Source organism: Helianthus annuus, chromosome 12 (assembly GCF_002127325.2).
Source record: "Helianthus annuus cultivar XRQ/B chromosome 12, HanXRQr2.0-SUNRISE, whole genome shotgun sequence".
In the NCBI taxonomy this organism is placed as follows: Eukaryota; Viridiplantae; Streptophyta; class Magnoliopsida; order Asterales; family Asteraceae; genus Helianthus; species Helianthus annuus.
In genome coordinates this window covers 89,055,054-89,075,589 of record NC_035444.2, presented here as the reverse complement: position 1 = coordinate 89,075,589, position 20,536 = coordinate 89,055,054, and the positions used below count along the sequence as shown (strand labels likewise).

Here is a 20,536-nt window from a genome sequence, read left to right as displayed (position 1 = left end):
GGATATGTAAAATATGTAATAGACCTTAAAACACAAAATGAATCATGTAGAGTATAAGGACCAGGTTTACATGGCATCACATTTACATAAAAAGGGGGTATTACAATGTGTGTGATAAGTAAAACACATTTCTACATCCTTCAACACCCCAAACCCCATACAATGAATACAGCAGGTAAAACACAGGGAGTAGTTTAAAAAAACAAAGTTACACCCTAAAACACAGAATAACAAAGAACATATAATATCTTAATAAAATGTTCAACCCAAACCGGTTTTAAAAAATCAACAAAATGAAATCCAATCAAACACACGGGAAAATTAAAACACACAAGGGAAAGTTCTACAAAACATTTATTTTTTATAAAAAAAGGAACTACTCTGCCATGTCTTCGTCATCCAGATCTGCATCATTTCCCGATGTGTAAAACACATCATCAACATCGTTGGAACCAGGACCATCACCTTCAACAATTGTAGCAGCCTCACCTTCAACGATTGTAGCAGCATTCCGCGATGTGCCTCCCTTAGGCACGGCCACGGTGTATTTCCAACACGTTCGATTGTTATGACCATATTTTTTACATATTGAACATTGCCTCCGTTTACTTCCAGACTGACTTATGGCTCGCTCCTTTTGAGATTTGAGGTGTTTATGAGAACCACAACCCTTGAACCTGGTACCAACTGGAACACGGATAGTGGTCGTGCTCACTAGAGCAACCCCAGTAGTTCAACAAATCGATTACGTCGTGTCTTTGGAGGTGCATTTATCTGAGCCTCATCAGCGACAGACATAAACTACTTGATATGTTCACCAAAAGTACACAACTGATCAAATTTTGAAATCAACTTGTTCACGACATACTCAGTTGCGTGACTAATCTCACGAACACAACGGTTGACCTCCTCGCTACGATCTGGATCACCGCCATCAGTAAGAATGGACCCGGGGGAACTATTTGGCACAGCTTTACGCGTCCATCGCCTCAATATATATTGTTTTGGAAACTCCCTTACATCAAGAATCCTTAACACACAAAAAATGTAACTGCACAACAATCCAAACTGCTCAAACCTGTTGCAGTTACATTTAACAGTTACATCCTCCTCACGTATCATAACCTGTAACATTGCATATCCAAAAAACACAGTGCATAAGTCAGATGGCTACTTAAAAAAGGCAAAATAGTGTAGAAATAACATAAAACACAATATTACCTCAAAGAACGCAGAGCATGGCTAATCAAGATCCTTAATAAAAACTTAATGAAATCACCGACATGATCTAATCTGACACTAGTACAACGATGAATTGCATGTTGAATCTCAAGTTGGACGTCAAAAAATTATAGTTTTGGTATATATCTGAACCGCTTGCTTCTCGAGAACAAAGTCACTTCACGGCTTAGGGTTGGTGTATCGAGTGTCATGATCGTTTTTCGATGCTCATGTCTTTGCGCTTCGATAGCTGTGTCGAAGTGGCTAAGAAATTCAACCAAAGTGCACTTTGGATTGCTAATCTTGCCAAAAAAGTGATTCTCGCTTTCGGATCTAGATGATGTCTGCATAAGTCCGGACATTTCTTCTTCGCGATAATAAGCTAGAATCCATGATTCACGGAGCCCGTATATACCATTCATGGTCAGTTAATCCGAACTCATTTAAGATAGTTGCCCATTCAGTCTCAAACGCTTCGGGCAATAAAGAATCAGTCCAAACAACTGCAGACAATCTTTTCCTGAAATCGGTATTTGAACATAAGGTAGCCCCGAACTAAGCAACATTTTTGCATGTAGCGTTAAAAAAAAACTTAAAACACAGGGAAAAAACACATCTAAAAAAACACTAACATAAAAAAAACCAGACCTTTGTAGTAAGTTTATCCATGATGTGCCAAACATATAAAAATTCCTCTTCATGTCCCCGTCAGCCCAGAAAATACATTTCAACACACCTTCGTCCGTCATCTGATATTCGCAAGAAAAGTTCGGTAAAAACTCTTTTTTCCTCATTAGTCGCTTGACAGACATTTCAGCATCAAACTCTCCGATGAACAGATTTAATTCTTTTTTGAAATTTTTGAAATCAACTTTGGTTGCACCGACTTTGTCGAACCCGCCACACACCTCCTTCATAATATTAAATGCTCGAACAGGACCAATGTTAAGATTTGACATCTTATTTATCATATCTTCATGCGCACGATTAACACCTCTGTTTTCCTTAAGAAGATGTAAATCTTCTTCGTGCACAAAATCATGATTGTGTGCCTCAGTGAAATGATATAGCTCATACTTCTTGGCATCGTTCAACTTTATTCTGATCATTGGTTGGCATCTAGTCCTTTTGGATGGTACCCTACGTACCCACCTGTCAGAAGGCTGTTCGGCTGAAGTATCGACCGGTCGAAACTCTTTGTGGCCCTCTTTTGAACAAAAAAAGTACTTATTTATTATAATACCACGATTTTCATGTTGTGTGCCCTTCCTAACTGTCCAACCTCCAGCATCTGCATAAGCTTTGTAAAAGTTATACGCAACATCAACCATGTCAAATAACATGCCCTCTGCTGGAGTCAACGAAGATGGTGAATATGGAATATATCTCTTTGTTCCCGAGTTAGGAGAAACTTGTTCCACACCACGTAATTTGTAGTTGGGAGCATCTACAACACATGACAAAGAATGCATGCACATCATTAACGTACACAACAATGGTTTACCACGCACATAAAAGAAAATCTACACATAAAGTGAATCTTAAAACACATTTGAGGTAAAAGATATAAAAAACAAAACTGTTTTAAACACGAAAATATAACACAAATACAAAACTGATTTTTAAACACTAAAACACACAAGTCATACTAAAAAAAAAAGGCAAATAAATGCATAAACATGTTGCCAAACATTATAACACATTGTGTCATCTTACAAAAATGGGGTTTGATCTAAATAAAAACAAAACACATACTAAAATAGAAAACCTAGGAGATTTTTTAACACTTAACACACAACTGATTTAATGAGCATAAAACACATTGTGTTGACCCATAAAACCATGTTGACCAGCATTACAAACACTTTGAATTAACTTAAAAAATGAGCATAAAACACAATGTCATAAAACACAAACAAAACCCAACAAAAAAAGTTCTCATATATAAAAAATTAAAACTAAACATAGTAAAACACATATTGATCATGCTATCTACTGATGACCTTGTAAAACACAACGCAACACAGAATTCTAAAACTACATGCTAAAAACTGATAACTAGTGAACTTTGAATAAAAACATCAGCATGTAAGTTAAAAATACAACATCCAATAACAAAAACAAAATGATCTGTATATTACAAAACATCATTCATATTATGGGATCTATAAAAACATTGACTTTAACCCTCTAACTGTTAAAACACAGCACCAAGAACATGCTGATAGTTTCCAGATAAAGGTTAATAATCGACACACAAAACATAAAATAGTAAACAAAATAAGAACTGCACTTACCATCCCCACAATTAACAACTGTGTTTAATGCCATGATTTTTCTCTCTGTATAGAAAATGATCAGCGATGAAGCTTGTGAGCAATGAAACATGCGAATGATTGATATTTACATGAGATCAGAATTCGAAAACAAAAAATTCCGAAAATCATGGAGGAAATCGGTTTCATTCTTGAACGCGGATAGTTAGTTAATGAAGATAACTTCCAAAAATAAAAATAGAATGTGAAAGTACATAATTGCCCTTCTAATTAAAATCCTTCAATGCCACATGTTGCATTCTTATTGTTTCCTAGACTTTCTAGGAAAAACTCATTTTCTACCCAACTCCTCCTCTATATACACATTCCCTACAACATAAGTGAAACAAAAATAACGTTGGTATTATTGCTTATATATTGGTTGGATACGAATAGAAATTAAAGAAATTTCAAAACGATTCAGTTTTTCTAAGATCCGTTTTTTGGCGGATGTTACAATCCGAATAGAGGGAATGAGGATGATTGTTATCCAGATCTTGATGATGATGATGATGGCGACCGATGGTGTTAAATGGGGCAGAAACTTGAACTGGTGATATATGTTGATGATGATGGTAATAGATATTGATGATAATGGTGACTGCCTGCCATTAGATTTGGCGATTGTGTGGTTGGTCCAACGACAACAATGGTTGGATTTGATTTGAATTGGACTTAGGGTTTTTCAATTAGTGCCCAGAATGGTGCCAGAGGTGTGGCCGATGGTGGTTATGAAAAGAGAGAATAAGAGAGAAATATAGGGTGGGTTGGGTTGTGGCCGTGTGGTGGTGGTGGTGGCGGTCGTGGTGATTGTGGTGGTGGTGGATGGCGATGGTGCTATTGTGTGATGGATAGTTGTTGGGCCCAGTATGGCCTTAACAACTTCTTTTTACGTAATATGGCAAATGATTTCAGTATATGTGAAAAAGATGTGCGGAAATGGAAATCAGACTTTCAAGAAACAAGACCTACAGAATTATCAAGTTTATATCACTTTGAAACAAATTAGTTTAACAAGGTGATTGTAAGATTATTATCTAATACAAATGAATCTTAATTTCTGTGGGTGAGAAGAGCAGTTGGAGTTTGAGTGTATATTTGTGAATGCTAAGCTTCAAACTCATCTTCTGCCTCTCGAGCCTTCTATTTATAGACGGCTGTGGGCATGAATAAACAATTGTTTATTCATGCAATAAGTCCTGCATAAAGTAGCAATTTGACATATTTATTGAATCCATCGTTCAAGTTGCATTTGTAATCATGAAAACCAATAATGTCATGCTTCGGTCATGGGTGGCAGGATAGAGTTTAGACAAGTGGGTCTGTCATCAGAATTTCTGATAAGCCACTTCATCAGAAATTCTGGTGAACAAATCATCAGAAAATTTGATGATCAGAATTTGTCAGAAACTGATGATATTTCATCAGAAATATCATCAGATCCATCAGAAACGACCTTCTCTGATAATCCAAATCAACTCTTTTATCAACTTGAGATTCTTTGTAGTAGATACTTTGCTTTCTGGTTGTCCCAACTTTTTTTCTTCATTTTGCTGTGTTCTTCGGGACTGTTATCTTCTTCAGAGATCCAGTTGATTGAGATTTTCTTCAATACTTACAAATAAAGTTTCCTAACAGTTTCCCCCTAAGTATTGTAAGAAAATGAACTATCTCATAAAAAAATTTTTCCAAACAGTGGAAACTTAATACTTGCAAAATTTAAACCAGTTGCTAGAGTTTTTAAAAAAAAAACAAATTACATAAAAGATAAAAATAAACTATTTCTAATTCAGCTTCACTCTCTTATGCATATCTCCTTTCTTTATCTTCTTTTTGTAGGAGATGTATTTGTTGCAGCTGTCATACATGTCTTTATACCATCCTCTTGCTTGAATCCATTCTTCAATCATTGCTCAATTTCTTTCCTGCTTCCTTCCAAGTTCTTTTCTATCTTCTGAAGATGTTCCTGTCTTCTGTTCATGGTTCTTAAGATATACCTCAGGGTCTGATTTGAGTACTTACAGATGTCCACACTTCTGAACAGAGCTTTGTTATTGTCTTGATCTCTGAAGATTACACCATATTCTTGTTCTCCATCTTTGCTTGTTTGCATTATGATGTCTCCAGATCTTGCATCATCTAGTATTTCTGAGGGAACTTTTGTCTTAGGTGATCTAAAGTACACCTTTTGGTTGTGCACATGCTCATAATTTATGCATAGATCAAAGTCTGAAAAAGCCATCCTTTCAAATAGCAATATTGCAGCTTTTGATATGCCATTTAATGCCCTTCTGACCTCTTGGTTATTTTTCTTTTCCTTTTCATAGTTATCCTTCATGAACAGAATTTCCAAAGGATGCAACTGGTCAGCTATTTCTTCATCAGTCACTTTCTGTTCATCCCCCTTTTCTCTTTGAAGTGTGTATCTGTTTTGTACAAACGTCCCCCCTATATCATCAGTTGCTACTTTCACTTCTTCTACCTTTAGAATTCTCTTTACCGGATTTTCATTGTGCTTGTGAATGCTGTAAGGCCCTCTTTTCAATCTTTCTTCTCTTAAGCCCGGCCTGGTAGGAGATAGTGATCTTGGTATTTCATCTTCTTTTGTCAAGTAGTAGCTCACCAGATTGTATTCAGGAAATATCATTACATCTCTGGCAATTTCTTTGACCATGATAGACTTGGATTCTGAGATTTTCCTCTTAACAATTTTTTACTTTGCTTCAGACTCTCCTTCCTCTTCCCATTCCTTCATTGTTTGTATATTCATGTATTTGCTTATTACCGAATCATCAGATATTGTTGGATTTGGAACAGCAGCCAGCATCTTCAAATTTGTAATTACATGAGGTTTTGCAGCTGCTAATCTTTTCAGCATTTCTTCTTTTGGAATATTTGGAGGTGGTCCCATCACTGTGGTATCAGCTTTGGTGATTGGTGGGGTTGTTGATTGTTGAGGAGTTGAACTTCGAGCTTTCTGATGTGAACTTGAATCAGGAATTTGCTTCATGAGTTTTTGAGGATCCACTTTGGCTAAACTTGCAACATTGAATTGCATTCTCTCCATTAGTTGTTGTGTTTCCCTCATCAGTTTTGAGTTGTTGGCCATGTTCTTTTGAGCTTGGTTGAATTCATCTTGAGCTTTCTTCTGGTTTTCAGCCCATTCCTTTGACAGCTTCTCAAGGGCATCTGTGATACTGTTGTTACTTACCCTTAGAATGGCAATTTCTTCTTCCAAAACTTTATTTCTATTGCTTGACTGTCTTGACTCCATCACATTCACAACTTGTGTTTTGATCTTTTCTATTTCTGTGAGAATTGTTTGAACTTCTAATGCAGAAATGTTTAGTTCTGGTGCTTTTTCTTTCATCTTCTAAAGGGACTTCAATGCTTCAGAGTTATCATCAGTTTGTTTCTTTATTGCTTCCACTGATTCTGATAATATCTTCATTTCAGCCCTTTGACCTTGTATTTCTGATAGCAACATATCGAGTTTTTCTTCCACTGGATTTCTTTTGCAGATTTTGTAAGTTTTTTCCAACATTGTTTCCAGATTTTCTTGATTCATGGGTTTTTCAGGGATATTTGGAACAACAGATGTTCCTGCTAACATACCAGCTGCAAACACATTTGCTGTTGTTTTGGAAATGATAGGATCACTTTTTGCTTTACCAGAATTTGGTGCAGCTTTAAGTTTACCAGTATCATCTCCACCAGTGGTGAGTGACATACTCTCATCCTGGATTTCCTTATGTCCATGAATCACATTAGGATGTGATTCTCCATAAGTTTTTAAGGTAAACATATCACCTTTTTCCAGATTTCCTTGATCAGTTTCCTGATCTCTATCTGTTGAGACCTCATACTCCTCCTCATTTTCTGATTCAGAGTTGAGATTATAAGCACTAGTAACCTCTTTATCAATTTCAGTTTCTTTATGTTCTAAGTTGTAAGAAACATTTACTGAACTTTCTGAATTAGTTTGTTTTGAGTAAGTATCAACTAAAACAGTTCTTGAGAAAGATGTACCCGTGATATGAGATTCTTCATGATATATTACTTCCGTTGTTTCAATTTCAGTGCCACCAAATTGACCTTCTTCATGAATTCTTCCAGCTATTTGTGATTCTGCATGATGTTCTTGTGCTGACTCTTGTAGTATATCAAAATCTGGATGAATTCTTCCTTCATGAATTTGATCATTTTCAGCATCATTTGATGTGTTGGTAATCATCAGAATTCTCTCTCCTTCTGCTTCTTTTGATGATTTTGACTTTTGTTCTTCATCTCCTTCCAGTGATGAAGAGCATTTGAAAACTTCTCTGCTGGTTCTTTCTGATGTGGAGTCTGACTTGTTTAGAAGAGTCTCATGCTGTATTCTGAATTGTGAATCTTGTGAAACGAAACATAGCATGCTTTCTGGCAATATGGGGATATCTTTGTCAGATTCCCATCCATGATTAGAACTCCAGGCCTTCATTGTGTTTGATCTCCACAGATTTTCCAGAATTGGAATTTCCATTTCTCTTGCAGCAAAAGTTTCATATATAAAAACAGAAATTAATCTCGGATATGGCAAATGTGAGATTATTTTTCCATTTTTGGTGATGATTGACCTTTTGATCAGGTTAAAAATTTCTAATCCATAATCAATTCTGAACCCAGTTATGAGTCCATACATGATTGTTAGAATAGCTTGATTAATCTGATCAGTTCCTCCAATTTTTGAAGTGAGGCATTTGTTTAATACTTCCATCATCACTTGCCATATTGCTGGTAGTTCATTCCTTCTGATTGAACCAATTTTGTTGACTTTCTTGTTCTTGTAACCAAGTTCAATAATAAAGCTTAATAGCTCTTTCCTACTTGGTGCTTCGACATAGTTATCAAGAATTGGTAGTTTAAGTCATTCTCTTACCCTTGTAGGAGTTAATGTTACGGAAACATTTTCCCATACATGGGCAGAGAGTTGGTTTTCTTCAACTTCATCAAAGGTGTGAACAAATTGTTGTAGCAGTTTTTCTGGTACTTCTTTCTCTTTTGTTAGAGCTCCTGTAATTGGACAGTTCATGAGATATTCTATCAGAAGTTGGTATCTCACATCATATTCTGAGTGCTCTGTATTCAACAGCAAATTGTTTTCTTTCATTGGCAGAAATTCATTATCGTCAATGAAAGGTACATCATGTTGAACAATTGGGATGTTGAGGTTTACTTCAGCCATTTTGAATTAGGGTTTGAAATTTAGGGATTTTTGAGTGAGGTAGAGAGCTTTGCTTTGGTTTGAGACTTGTGAGGTAGGTATGATCCTTTTGAATTTTCTGCTATGGGCTATATATAGTGAGGATTGTTAGCAGAGTGTTTGTGGATTTATGGAGTTGAGAGTATATGGATCGTGTCATTTAGTGGCGGTTAAAGGATCACTAATTGTCTTTTATACCGTTTGATCATGGGATGTCGATTTTTGATTCATGATATAACCGTTAGATCGTGGGTATCAAAACTTTAATGATGATTAATCGTGTAATCGTGGTTGTGCCCTTTCAACTTGTTCTTTTTGTAGTTTCACTTAAGTGGTTCATCCGAAAAAAAAAACATTATTGGTTGTATGACACCTTTCCTTCTTTGTGGACCCTACTCTTTTGAGGAGGTCCAATTAGCTTTCTTCATCTTCATTTTCTTTTTGAATCAAAATTCCAAATTTTTTTTTAATCGTCTTCCTCTCTAAATAAAGTTAACAAAAGTCAACAGAATTTTGATGTATTTTCCCCCTCAATTTGTCACCCCTTTTTTTTAACAAATATCTGATGATTTGTATAAAAAATTTTCAGTTCTATCTGGTGAACTTGAACCAAATTCTGATAATTTGATGAAGTTTCTGATAAATTTTATCAGATTCTGATGATTTATGAAAATCCTATCAGATTTTATTTGATTCTTACCAGATTTTCTTTGAAAAAAAATTACTTATGTAGCAAGATTTAAAGCAAAACATGTAGCATTTTTGATACCATATGAACATATCTACTACATACCATCTACACACATAGGACCTATTTATGAGGGATTTTTAATCAATATCTATTCCATCTCCATATTCAATCTCAAGTAGTACCCATTGTTCAGTTACTAAACCAAAATTTTTATTTGTTGGTCTAAGTAAAGCTATGCTTGTATTTTGCTGAAGAATCAGCTCTGCTCTTTGATAACCAGCAGGAATTCCACCAAAGTCCAGCTGACTTGTGATTATCTTCATTAAAAAGCGTGGATACATCAAAAATGGCCTGCTTGACCACATGTTGCTTGCAAAGTCTCTCATTAGGTAATAAGAGAAGTTGTAAGGAACTTTCAATGTGACAGCTTGGCAAATTTCTAACAACTTGTTAGATGCTTCATGATGATTTATGGTTTTTCTCGAGAAGCATGCACCCAGTTGAGTGATTAGAAACTGCCATGGTTTGATGAAACCATTTTTGTTGATTGCTCTTGGATCATTTTCAGGATTGTACCGCATGTGCTCCAAAGTTTCTTCAATCTCATCTTCTGAGAACATCAGAACATTGTTGTCATCATTGAGTTGAAGAGCTGTTATGATGGTCTTTTCAGTTATTCTGATCGTTTGATTGAGAACTTTACTTTCAACATATATCCACCCTCTATCTTGACTTTCTGACAATTTTGCGTTTTGCCAGAATGTTTGAAGAATTTCAGGGAATATTGTTATGTTGGCAGTTAGAGCATTTCCTAAGTTACTCGCCATAAGCATGTTTACCACATCTTGGCATCCATCCCAGAGAGGACCCTCAAAGCTGGTTCTGAGTCTGAGGTTGTGGTATGGATGTAAAAGAAGTGGGAAACGATCAGCTTGTATGGTAAGCATTTTTTTTAAGTGAAGATCTTTATCTGTGAAGAAGGAAATGAAGAGATTTTTCTGAATGAAGGTGATTGTCTTTGCTTCATGTGGTAGACATATATAGCAAATTTTAAGAATTGTCATTAATGTTATCTACCCACTGAATCTTGTCTACCACAATCTTAGTTATTTTATTGTTTTTATCAGGTGATCTAAAAAATAACCCAGATTGAACCCTTCTTCATTAAATGATTTAGGCGGCTATTTTTCAGTTTTCTATCATGATTGCCTACTGTTGTCATTTCAGTGTAGTTAATGAAGAAAGAAGGAGAGAAAAAAATCTCTACGCCTAATGATAATATTTAGAAAATCTTCTGTCATGTGACGTTTGCCAAATAGAATAAAATAAATCAAAATAACAAAAAAATTATGAATTTGTCAATTTTGAATTATGACTAAAGGTGATGAAATGTATGAATTTGTTCAAATAATTAGTCGTTTAAGAAGCTTTCTGATTTGTTACCAGAAATTCCGATAATTTGTTAGATTTTTCTGATGATGTATCAGATTCTCTTAAATTTTATCAGATTTTCTGATATCTTATCAGAAATGCAAATCTTTTTATTCAAACAGGTTACAAATGTGCTCCATGTGCTCCAAAGTTTCTTCAATCTCATCTTCTGAGAACATCAGAACATTGTTGTCATCATTGAGTTGAAGAGCTGTTATGATGGTCTTTTCAGTTATTCTGATCGTTTGATTGAGAACTTTACTTTCAACATATATCCACCCTCTATCTTGACTTTCTGACAATTTTGCGTTTTGCCAGAATGTTTGAAGAATTTCAGGGAATATTGTTATGTTGGCAGTTAGAGCATTTCCTAAGTTACTCGCCATAAGCATGTTTACCACATCTTGGCATCCATCCCAGAGAGGACCCTCAAAGCTGGTTCTGAGTCTGAGGTTGTGGTATGGATGTAAAAGAAGTGGGAAACGATCAGCTTGTATGGTAAGCATTTTTTTTAAGTGAAGATCTTTATCTGTGAAGAAGGAAATGAAGAGATTTTTCTGAATGAAGGTGATTGTCTTTGCTTCATGTGGTAGACATATATAGCAAATTTTAAGAATTGTCATTAATGTTATCTACCCACTGAATCTTGTCTACCACAATCTTAGTTATTTTATTGTTTTTATCAGGTGATCTAAAAAATAACCCAGATTGAACCCTTCTTCATTAAATGATTTAGGCGGCTATTTTTCAGTTTTCTATCATGATTGCCTACTGTTGTCATTTCAGTGTAGTTAATGAAGAAAGAAGGAGAGAAAAAAATCTCTACGCCTAATGATAATATTTAGAAAATCTTCTGTCATGTGACGTTTGCCAAATAGAATAAAATAAATCAAAATAACAAAAAAATTATGAATTTGTCAATTTTGAATTATGACTAAAGGTGATGAAATGTATGAATTTGTTCAAATAATTAGTCGTTTAAGAAGCTTTCTGATTTGTTACCAGAAATTCCGATAATTTGTTAGATTTTTCTGATGATGTATCAGATTCTCTTAAATTTTATCAGATTTTCTGATATCTTATCAGAAATGCAAATCTTTTTATTCAAACAGGTTACAAATCACAAAGAACTTTATCAAAATTTTGACCATGATTTAGCAGAATGTACCTTAAGCCTTTATAGGCTACTTTCTTCAATGGTCAGATGTTCCTTTCATTTCAAAAATTTACCATTTTACCCAGCTTTGAGACAAAGTTGCTGAGTAAGCTCCTATCTCCAGTCATGTGCTTGGAGCTTCCTGAGTCGCAGTACCAGATCTGCTGCACATAATGGTCCTAAAATGAAATGATTAGAGGGTTTTAGGTACCCAGGCATGCTTGGGTACACTTTCTGATGATATTCTGGTTCTATTAATTCTTCTAGATGACCTTTCATCAGAATTTCTGTTGGATGCTTAGCCATTAACAAAATTTTTGTTTTTCTTTTGGAGATGGTGTTGAACAAGCTTCAGTATTTCAACACACATACAGGAGTCATCAGAAATTTCTGATTTTCCTTCTTGTGATGGAATGTAGGGATAGTTTTGAAAAGATGAGTGAACTACTTCTGGAGTTTTTACAAACTCTTGACTGTATTCACTTCTTTTTGGTTCAAAATTTGGCTTGTCAAAGAAGTATTCAGAACATGTTGATTTGCAAGTTTCAGAATCAGATTCTGATAAGTATTTATCAGAAGTCTGTTGAGTAGCTTTTACAAAGACAGTAGGTTTGTTATTGTTTGTTTTTACATAACCCAACTCTTCTCCTTTGTTCTTTGGAGTGGACTCTATAAAACTTATGAATTCTTTTGCTTCTTGAAAACCTCTTACATTAATATCTTTATCATTGATTTTCTTGTAAAGATCTCTTCTTTCATTTTCATAGAACTCAATTTTAGCTCTTTGATCTAAACTTTGTTCTATCAGTAATTGGTTTTCAAGAATGATTTTATTCAAAGTCCTCTGCAACTCATCAGATTTTTTACCATCTGATTGATGTTTAACTTGCAAGTTTAAAAAATCTGACATGAGCTCATTTAGCTTGTGTTCAAGATCAAGATTGTCTAAACTTACCTGTTGTCCTGAAGTCTCTGGTATGTCATCAGAAAGTGCCATGAGACAGAAGTTGGCCATTTCTTCTTCTTCATCATCAGAAGAGTCATCAGATAGCCATGTATCTGTTCCAGCAATTAAGCTGACTTGCTGTTGTTGCTTTTTAGCTTCCTCAAGCTTCTTTTCATAGTAAGCAACATCTTTCAGCTTCTTGGTCTTACACTCAGATGCATAATGACCTTTTTGCTTGCACTTGTAACACACCACCTCAGCCTTTCCCTTATCTTTAGATCTAACATCTTCTTTAGATCTATCATCCATCCTCCTGCTATCACTCCTCTGGTACCTCTGGTTTCCTCCCCTCAACCTCTGCTCAAATGTTTTGGTGAGCAGTGCTATTGCATCAGCAAAGACTGAAAAATCTGATGATGAATCAGAAGTTTCAATGGCCTGGCTGTTTGATGGTTGTGGATCTTTGGAAGTTGTTTGTCTTTGTGAGTTAGAGATAAGAGCTAAAGATCCCCCTCTTTAAATGGTTTCTTCAAATATTTTTTCTTCTCTGGGGATCAAGATGCTATATAAGTCATGAAGACTCATGTTTCCTAGTTCTAAGGTTGAGGACAAAGTCATTGTGAGACTTCTCCATTCTCTAGGCAAAGCATCAAGAAATTTAATGTTTCTTTCATTATTTGATTTAGTTATTCCAAATTTCTTTAGCTCGTTTAAAAGTTTTGTGAACCTTTGATATGTATCATTTAACTTTTCATTAGGTAAACTTTTAAACCTTTCATAGGATGAGACGTTGTTTGTTCTCTTGTTTCTCTTCATCCTTTCTCCTCCTTCACAAAGATTTTCCAACTGATCCCATATTTCCTTGGCTGATGCACAAGTATCAACTTGTGAAAATATGTCATGGGGGATGGCCATTATTAAGAGTGATTTTGCTCTTTCATCCCCTGCTACCAGTTCCTTGTCTTCCTCACTCCAAAGTATTTCACTTTTGGGAGCTCGGGAGGCAGGGATAGCAGGTAGTTGGTCAGTTGCTGGAATTGCTGGTATTTCAGTCATTGGTATATGTGGACCCCTTTCAATGGATCGAAACAGAGCTCGGCCATGACTATTAAGGAAATTGACCATCCTGATTTTCCATTGGGAGTATTCCTCTCTAACCAGAGTCGGAGGTTTGGACATAGAACCAATGTTAAAAGCATTATTCCAGGTTTGAAAGCTGGCCATATTTAGAAAAAAGAAGAGCGATTGATCGTTTGAAAATAATTTATTCAATCAGGCTCTGATACTAATTGTTGGGCCCAGTATGGCCTTAACAACTTCTTTTTACGTAATATGGCAAGTGATTTCAGTATATGTGAAAAAGATGTGCGGAAATGGAAATCAGACTTTCAAGAAACAAGACCTACAGAATTATCAAGTTTATATCACTTTGAAACAAATTAGTTTAACAAGGTGATTGTAAGATTATTATCTAATACAAATGAATCTTGATTTCTGTGGGTGAGAAGAGCAGTTGGAGTTTGAGTGTATGTATGTGAATGCTAAGCTTCAAACTCAAGTATCTTCTGCCTCTTGAACCTTTTATTTATAGACGGTTGTGGGCATGAATAAACAATTGTTTATTCATGCAATAAGTCCTGCATAAGGTAGCAATTTGACATATTCATTGAATCCATCGTTCAAGTTGCATTTGTAATCATGAAAACCAATAATGTCATGTTTCGGTCATGGGTGGCAGGATAGAGTTGTGATTTTAGACAAGTGGGTCTGTCATCAGAATTTCTGATAAGCCACTTCATCAGAAATTATGGTGAACAAATCATCAGAAAATTTGATGATCAGAATTTGTCAGAAACTGATGATATTTCATCAGAAATATCATCAGATCCATCAGAAACGACCTTCTCTGATAATCCAAATCAACTCTTTTATCAACTTGAGATTCTTTGTAGTAGATACTTTGCTTTCTGGTTGTCCCAACTTTTTTTCTTCATCTTGCTGTGTTCTTCAGGACTGTTATCTTCTTCAGAGATCCAGTTGATTGAGATTTTCTTCAATACTTACAAATAAAGTTTCCTAACAATAGTGGTGTGTGTTTTTTATTTGTAGATGTAGTTTAGGATCTTAATATATTAAATGTGGTAGTGGAATGTTTTGTTCACCGTCGCCTTTGGTGGTTTGCGGTGTACGTGGTGGTTTTAGAGAGAGGGGGTGGGTGAGGTGGTTTTATTATGAAATAATAATAAGTGGTGGCGAATTTACATAAATACCCTTGTGTCTAACGTCCAAGAATACAACAAATAGACTAAGGGACTCATAATGTAGCGAAAACAAAATGACAAGGATTCAGGTATTCAATTTTTTTCAAAATAGGGACGCAAGTTGATGCCGCCACCCCTTCCTCAGGGACACAAATTTGCACTTTACTCTATTTAGTATACACTTTATTACGAATACTTATTAGCTATATCTATCTATAGTTGTGTCATACACGTATTTATGCAACTCATACAATACACTGGCATTTTAAAGATATATTTTTATACCATGTGATACACAAGATTCTAACCTAGTATACACACACACACACTAGATTATAGTCACGTGTACTACACGAGTTGAATAATGAGAACTGTTTGTTGGTAGAGCGCAATACAACAAGTAGGTATACCTAATAATCTTTCCATAAGCTTGCATTCACTTGTTCATACTAATAAATACCAAACCCGCTTCTAGAGTGCTTAATCATCAATTCTTTAAAAAGTTTTTTAATTATTTTTGTATCGAGTAACAAAACACTGAAAACAATATTTAGATCACCTATGAATTTACTCGCCCATATTTTGTTATACAATTAACTCATTTTATCTTAAGCATAATTTTAAAAATATGTTGGGCTATATTATTTAACTATTGGGCAATATTTATCACATAGTATAGATTAAATATGAAAAATATTACTTGGGTTTTGTAACTTAAAGTTTATTTCAAACATATCATGTTATCTGTCATAATACTTAAAAAATCATAGATTCTGCATTTTTATTTTTTTGGTAATTTAGTTCAAAAATATCATTATCATTACAGATATAATACAAAAAAAAATCATAAAAAATGTTTTGGTAAGGTTTAATTAAAAAATACGCTATCATTATAAATATAATTTTTTAGGGATGATATGGTGTGTTGACACGTGACATTCTTTAGAACCGTTCAGCAGAAGTAAGATATATGACTTGGTTATTTAGGCAACATTCAAAAAAAGGAAATGGGGAAGGGACTTGAGCCATCGGATTAACATGATTCGTCAAATGAACTGGATTTTTATGGTGTTTTCAACTTTGTATTTTTTGACGTTTTCAACTGAGTTTTTATGGTGTTTTTCTGAACTTGGTGTTTTATAGCATTTACAAGTAGGTTTTTTATGGCGTTTTTTTGAACTAGGTGTTTGTATGGCGTTTTCTACTAGGTTTTTCATGGTGTGTTTCTAAAATGAGTGTTTTATGTCGTTTTCAACTGGGTATTTTCATGACGTTTTTCTGAACTCTGTGTATTTATGACGTTTTTATTTGGACACCCAGTTCATGTCATTTTTTATTTCAAAAGTATAGCAATAGTATACTCATTGGAAAGATGATAAAACATTCGATTTTATGGTGTAGTTTTTTTTTAAATAATCACGTACAAAAATTTACAGGAGTTTAAAAAAGATGGTGGAATATGCATGTGACTTGCATGTGCATGGTCTTTGGCATGTGAGTGGCATGTACATGGGCTTCTTGACAATTTTACCCTTAGTGTAAGTTAGCACCAACGCCATATGTCAACACCAAAATCGTTCTCACGTTTTCATACTTTTAGGCGTTTTCTTCAGATCTTGCCTATATATATATATATATATATATATATATATATATATATATATATATATATATATATATATATATATATATATATATATATATATATATATAGGGGAAGGTTCAAATGAAAACCACTAGTTATTGTGAAAACTCGAAAACTAATTAAAAAAAGCCAAAAAAACATACAAAAGTTTTTTTTTTTATTTTTTTTTTTTGCAATCAAAATTTCGCAGGTTTTTTAATATAAAAAAATTTTTAAAAAAAAAAAAATTTGTGTAGTGCACATGTGTAATACTGCACATATGTATGTGTACTACACATGTGTATTATTACACATGTGCACTACACAAAATTTTTTTTTTTTTTTTTTGAAAAAAAAATTTTTTACATATAAAAACTAGCGATTTTTATAAAAAAAAATTGAAAAAAAAAAATTTTGTGTGTTTTTAGGCTTTTTTTTAGTTAGTTTTCGAGTTTTCACAATAAAAGTGGTTTTCATTTGAACCATCCCCTATATATATATATATATATATATATATATATATATATATATATATATATATATATATATATATATATATATGATAAGGATCATTATAGAACACTAATTATTGCGAGAACAAAAAGAACAACTCTAAATCGCTAAATTTTGGGATTTAAGATTCATATTTCTTAAATTTTATGTTTCTTACATTCATATGTGTATTATATATACATAAAAAAATCATATATTTTTTCCTACACATAGTCTACATACATGTAGGTAATTTAGGCTACACATAACCTACATGTGTGTAGGTTATTTAAAAGCTGAAGATTTTTCATTTTTTGCTTTAAATTCTAGTGTGAGAAACTATAAATCTTACATTTATAACATTTTCATTTACTTTTTAGGTTTTTATGATTGAAAAAATGAGTGATTCGTTTTGTTCTGGGTGTTCTTGCAATATTTAGTGTTCTGCATAGAATCTTCCCCTATATATATAGGATTCGGTTCAAATGAAAACCATTATGAGTTGTGAAAACCGTGAGAAATTTTTGATCCGACACGAGTTGGGCCATTTTTTTTTTTTGCACAAACGTAGATGAAAACATTATAAACACACTGTGTTTTACCAGTTTTTACAATTAAACACACTCCTCACTCATAAAACATAATAGTGTTTGAAATGCACAATATAAAACACGCAGACACTATATAAAACACACTAGTGTCTGAATTACTTGAATCGTAATTTTTTAGATATGTAGCAACATGATACTCATATTAAAGATATAAAAACGCTCATTATTATATTATTATGGTATAATTTAAAAAAAAAACAAATTATGTATAAAAAAAGTTATTAACGTTATAAAAATATGTGGGGAAGTTGCATGTGATTCCTAAATTTAAGGCATACGAAATTTACTTTATACCCTTAATTCAATAAATCAATCAATTTAATTAAAACAAATATTACAATTTTTCTACTCATTTAATCGCATGCATCAATTACCTAATCTAATGGTCATAATCACTTCTTACACTTTTTAGACAAAACACACTTTGTAGAGGAACCTATATATATATATATATATATATATATATATATATATATATATATATAGGGTAGGGTTCATGGGAGAACCATCTTTATTGCGAGAACCGCGAGAACTAATGTGAACACAAAAAAATACCTAAAAAAATCCAAAAAAGCACACAAATTGTTTTTCATATTTTTCTAAAAAAATCGCTATATTTCGTTACAAAAAAAAAAACTTTTTTTTTTCGAGTAACAGTTATGGATGTACATGCACATATGTATCATTTCTTGGACAAATTCCGTAATATATTACCACTAGTAGAAAAATGCACTTTCATTTACATTACCATCCGCAATACACTACTTTTTATATTACCAATATTAAGAATACACATGTGCATCATTATGTATAATCATGATATAACGTGTTTTGTTACAAAAAGTTTGTGATTTTAAATGATGAAGTAGGCCCATTTACATGTGTTTTGGTTATTTATATCTAGTGGTTGATGGTTTAATTATATTTGTCACTTTATGATGTAATATGTTGTTTGGATGGTATAAAGTGTGTTGATGTACATGTAATAAAGTGAAATATTGATAATGGTATTTTATTATGGATTGTAGGAGGCAATGGTATTGTATTACGGATGGTAGGAGGTAATGGTAGTGTATTATGGATGGTATGATAGATGAAAGGGAAAGTGTATTCAAAGTGGTGTTCCAAAACACGTTATAACATGTTCATACATATAGATGCACATGTGAATTTCTAGTGTTGTTAATGTTATAACAAGTTCATACATATAGATGCACATATGCATTTCTAATATTGTTAATGTAAAAAGTAGTGTATTATGAATGGTAGTGTAAATGAAAGTGCAATTGTCTGATATTAGTAATGTATTACGGAATTTGTCAAAGAAATGATACATATGCACATGTGCATGGATAATTGTTACTTGAAATTTTTTTTTGGTTTTTTTGGTGACGAAATATAACGATTTTTTTAAAAAAAATATTAAAAAAAATTGAGTGTTTTTTTATTTTTTTTAGGTATTTTTTGGTTGTGTTCACACTTGGTTCTCGCGGTTCTAGCAATAAAGGGTGGTTCCTAACGGATCCTTCTCCTATATATATAAAGTGTAACGTACAATAGAGTTTATCATACGCTCGTACGATATTGTGAAATCACATATTATATAAAAAGCATGTTGGAAATCGCATGTTGTTTTTTTTTGTAACAATTTCGCATGTTGGTTTTTCAGCCCAAATTGAATGTTCAACAGTGAATTTGCACCAGGTATTACGGCTGAGATAATCGCATACATTTTGTACAATAAGAGCCATTGTATGTTAACCTAACCCTATATATATATATAGATATATATATATATATATATATATATATATATATATATGGGAAAGATAAATCGAAAACCCTGTGAGTTGAGAAAACCCAAATAAACCCTATGTAACATTTTTATTTTTTTTCTAAAAGAAAATAGGAAATGTAATATAACTCTAAAACAAACATTTTTTTTAAATGTAAAAAACGCCTACTAGTTTTTTTTTTAAAAAAATGTTGAAAATTTGTATGTTACATTTTTTTTTTTGACATATATATTATGTAACCTTAAATTTGAAAGATTTAAAAAAAATTACTCGGTGTTTTTTGTGTTTCTTTTTTAAAAATGTTCAAAAATATGTATATTACATTTCCTATTTTTTTTAGAAAGATTTCTTGAGTTTACATGAGTTTTTTACAAAGGTTTCTTGAGTTTACACAACTCAAGTGGGTTTTCTGTATATCCTTCCCATATATAATATATAGGGGGCCGCTAAAATGAAAACCACCCCCAGTTGTGAGAATCGAGAGAACCACTTTACAACCGTTAGATCTTCAAGATGGATTGAGAAGATTAAAAGTAGTTAAAAATAATATTAAATACTTTTTGTTTTATTATTTTCTTAATATTTTAATGCAAAAGGGCAGTTTAGTAAAATTACTTTTTTTGTCTTTTTGTTTTTATTATTTTTATTACTTTTTTTGTATTATTATATTAGTAAGTTGTTTTTTTAACAAAATTTTTTTTATTAAAAACCATTTTAAATTCAGATTTTTTAACAAAAACAAAGTTTACG

At 33.1% G+C, this 20,536-nt stretch overlaps 1 protein-coding gene across 1 annotated transcript; it reads right to left on the bottom strand.

The window, feature by feature from the left end:
* Positions 1-376: 376 nt before the first annotated feature.
* On the bottom strand, positions 377-1,643 carry LOC118485085 (protein FAR1-RELATED SEQUENCE 9-like). Its single transcript, XM_035981329.1, has 3 exons — positions 1,401-1,643; positions 828-1,125; positions 377-714 (listed from the first exon to the last, which is right to left on the bottom strand). The coding sequence occupies exons 1-3, from the start codon at positions 1,641-1,643 to the stop codon at positions 377-379; spliced, it is 879 nt and encodes a 292-aa protein (XP_035837222.1).
* Positions 1,644-20,536: the final 18,893 nt, after the last annotated feature.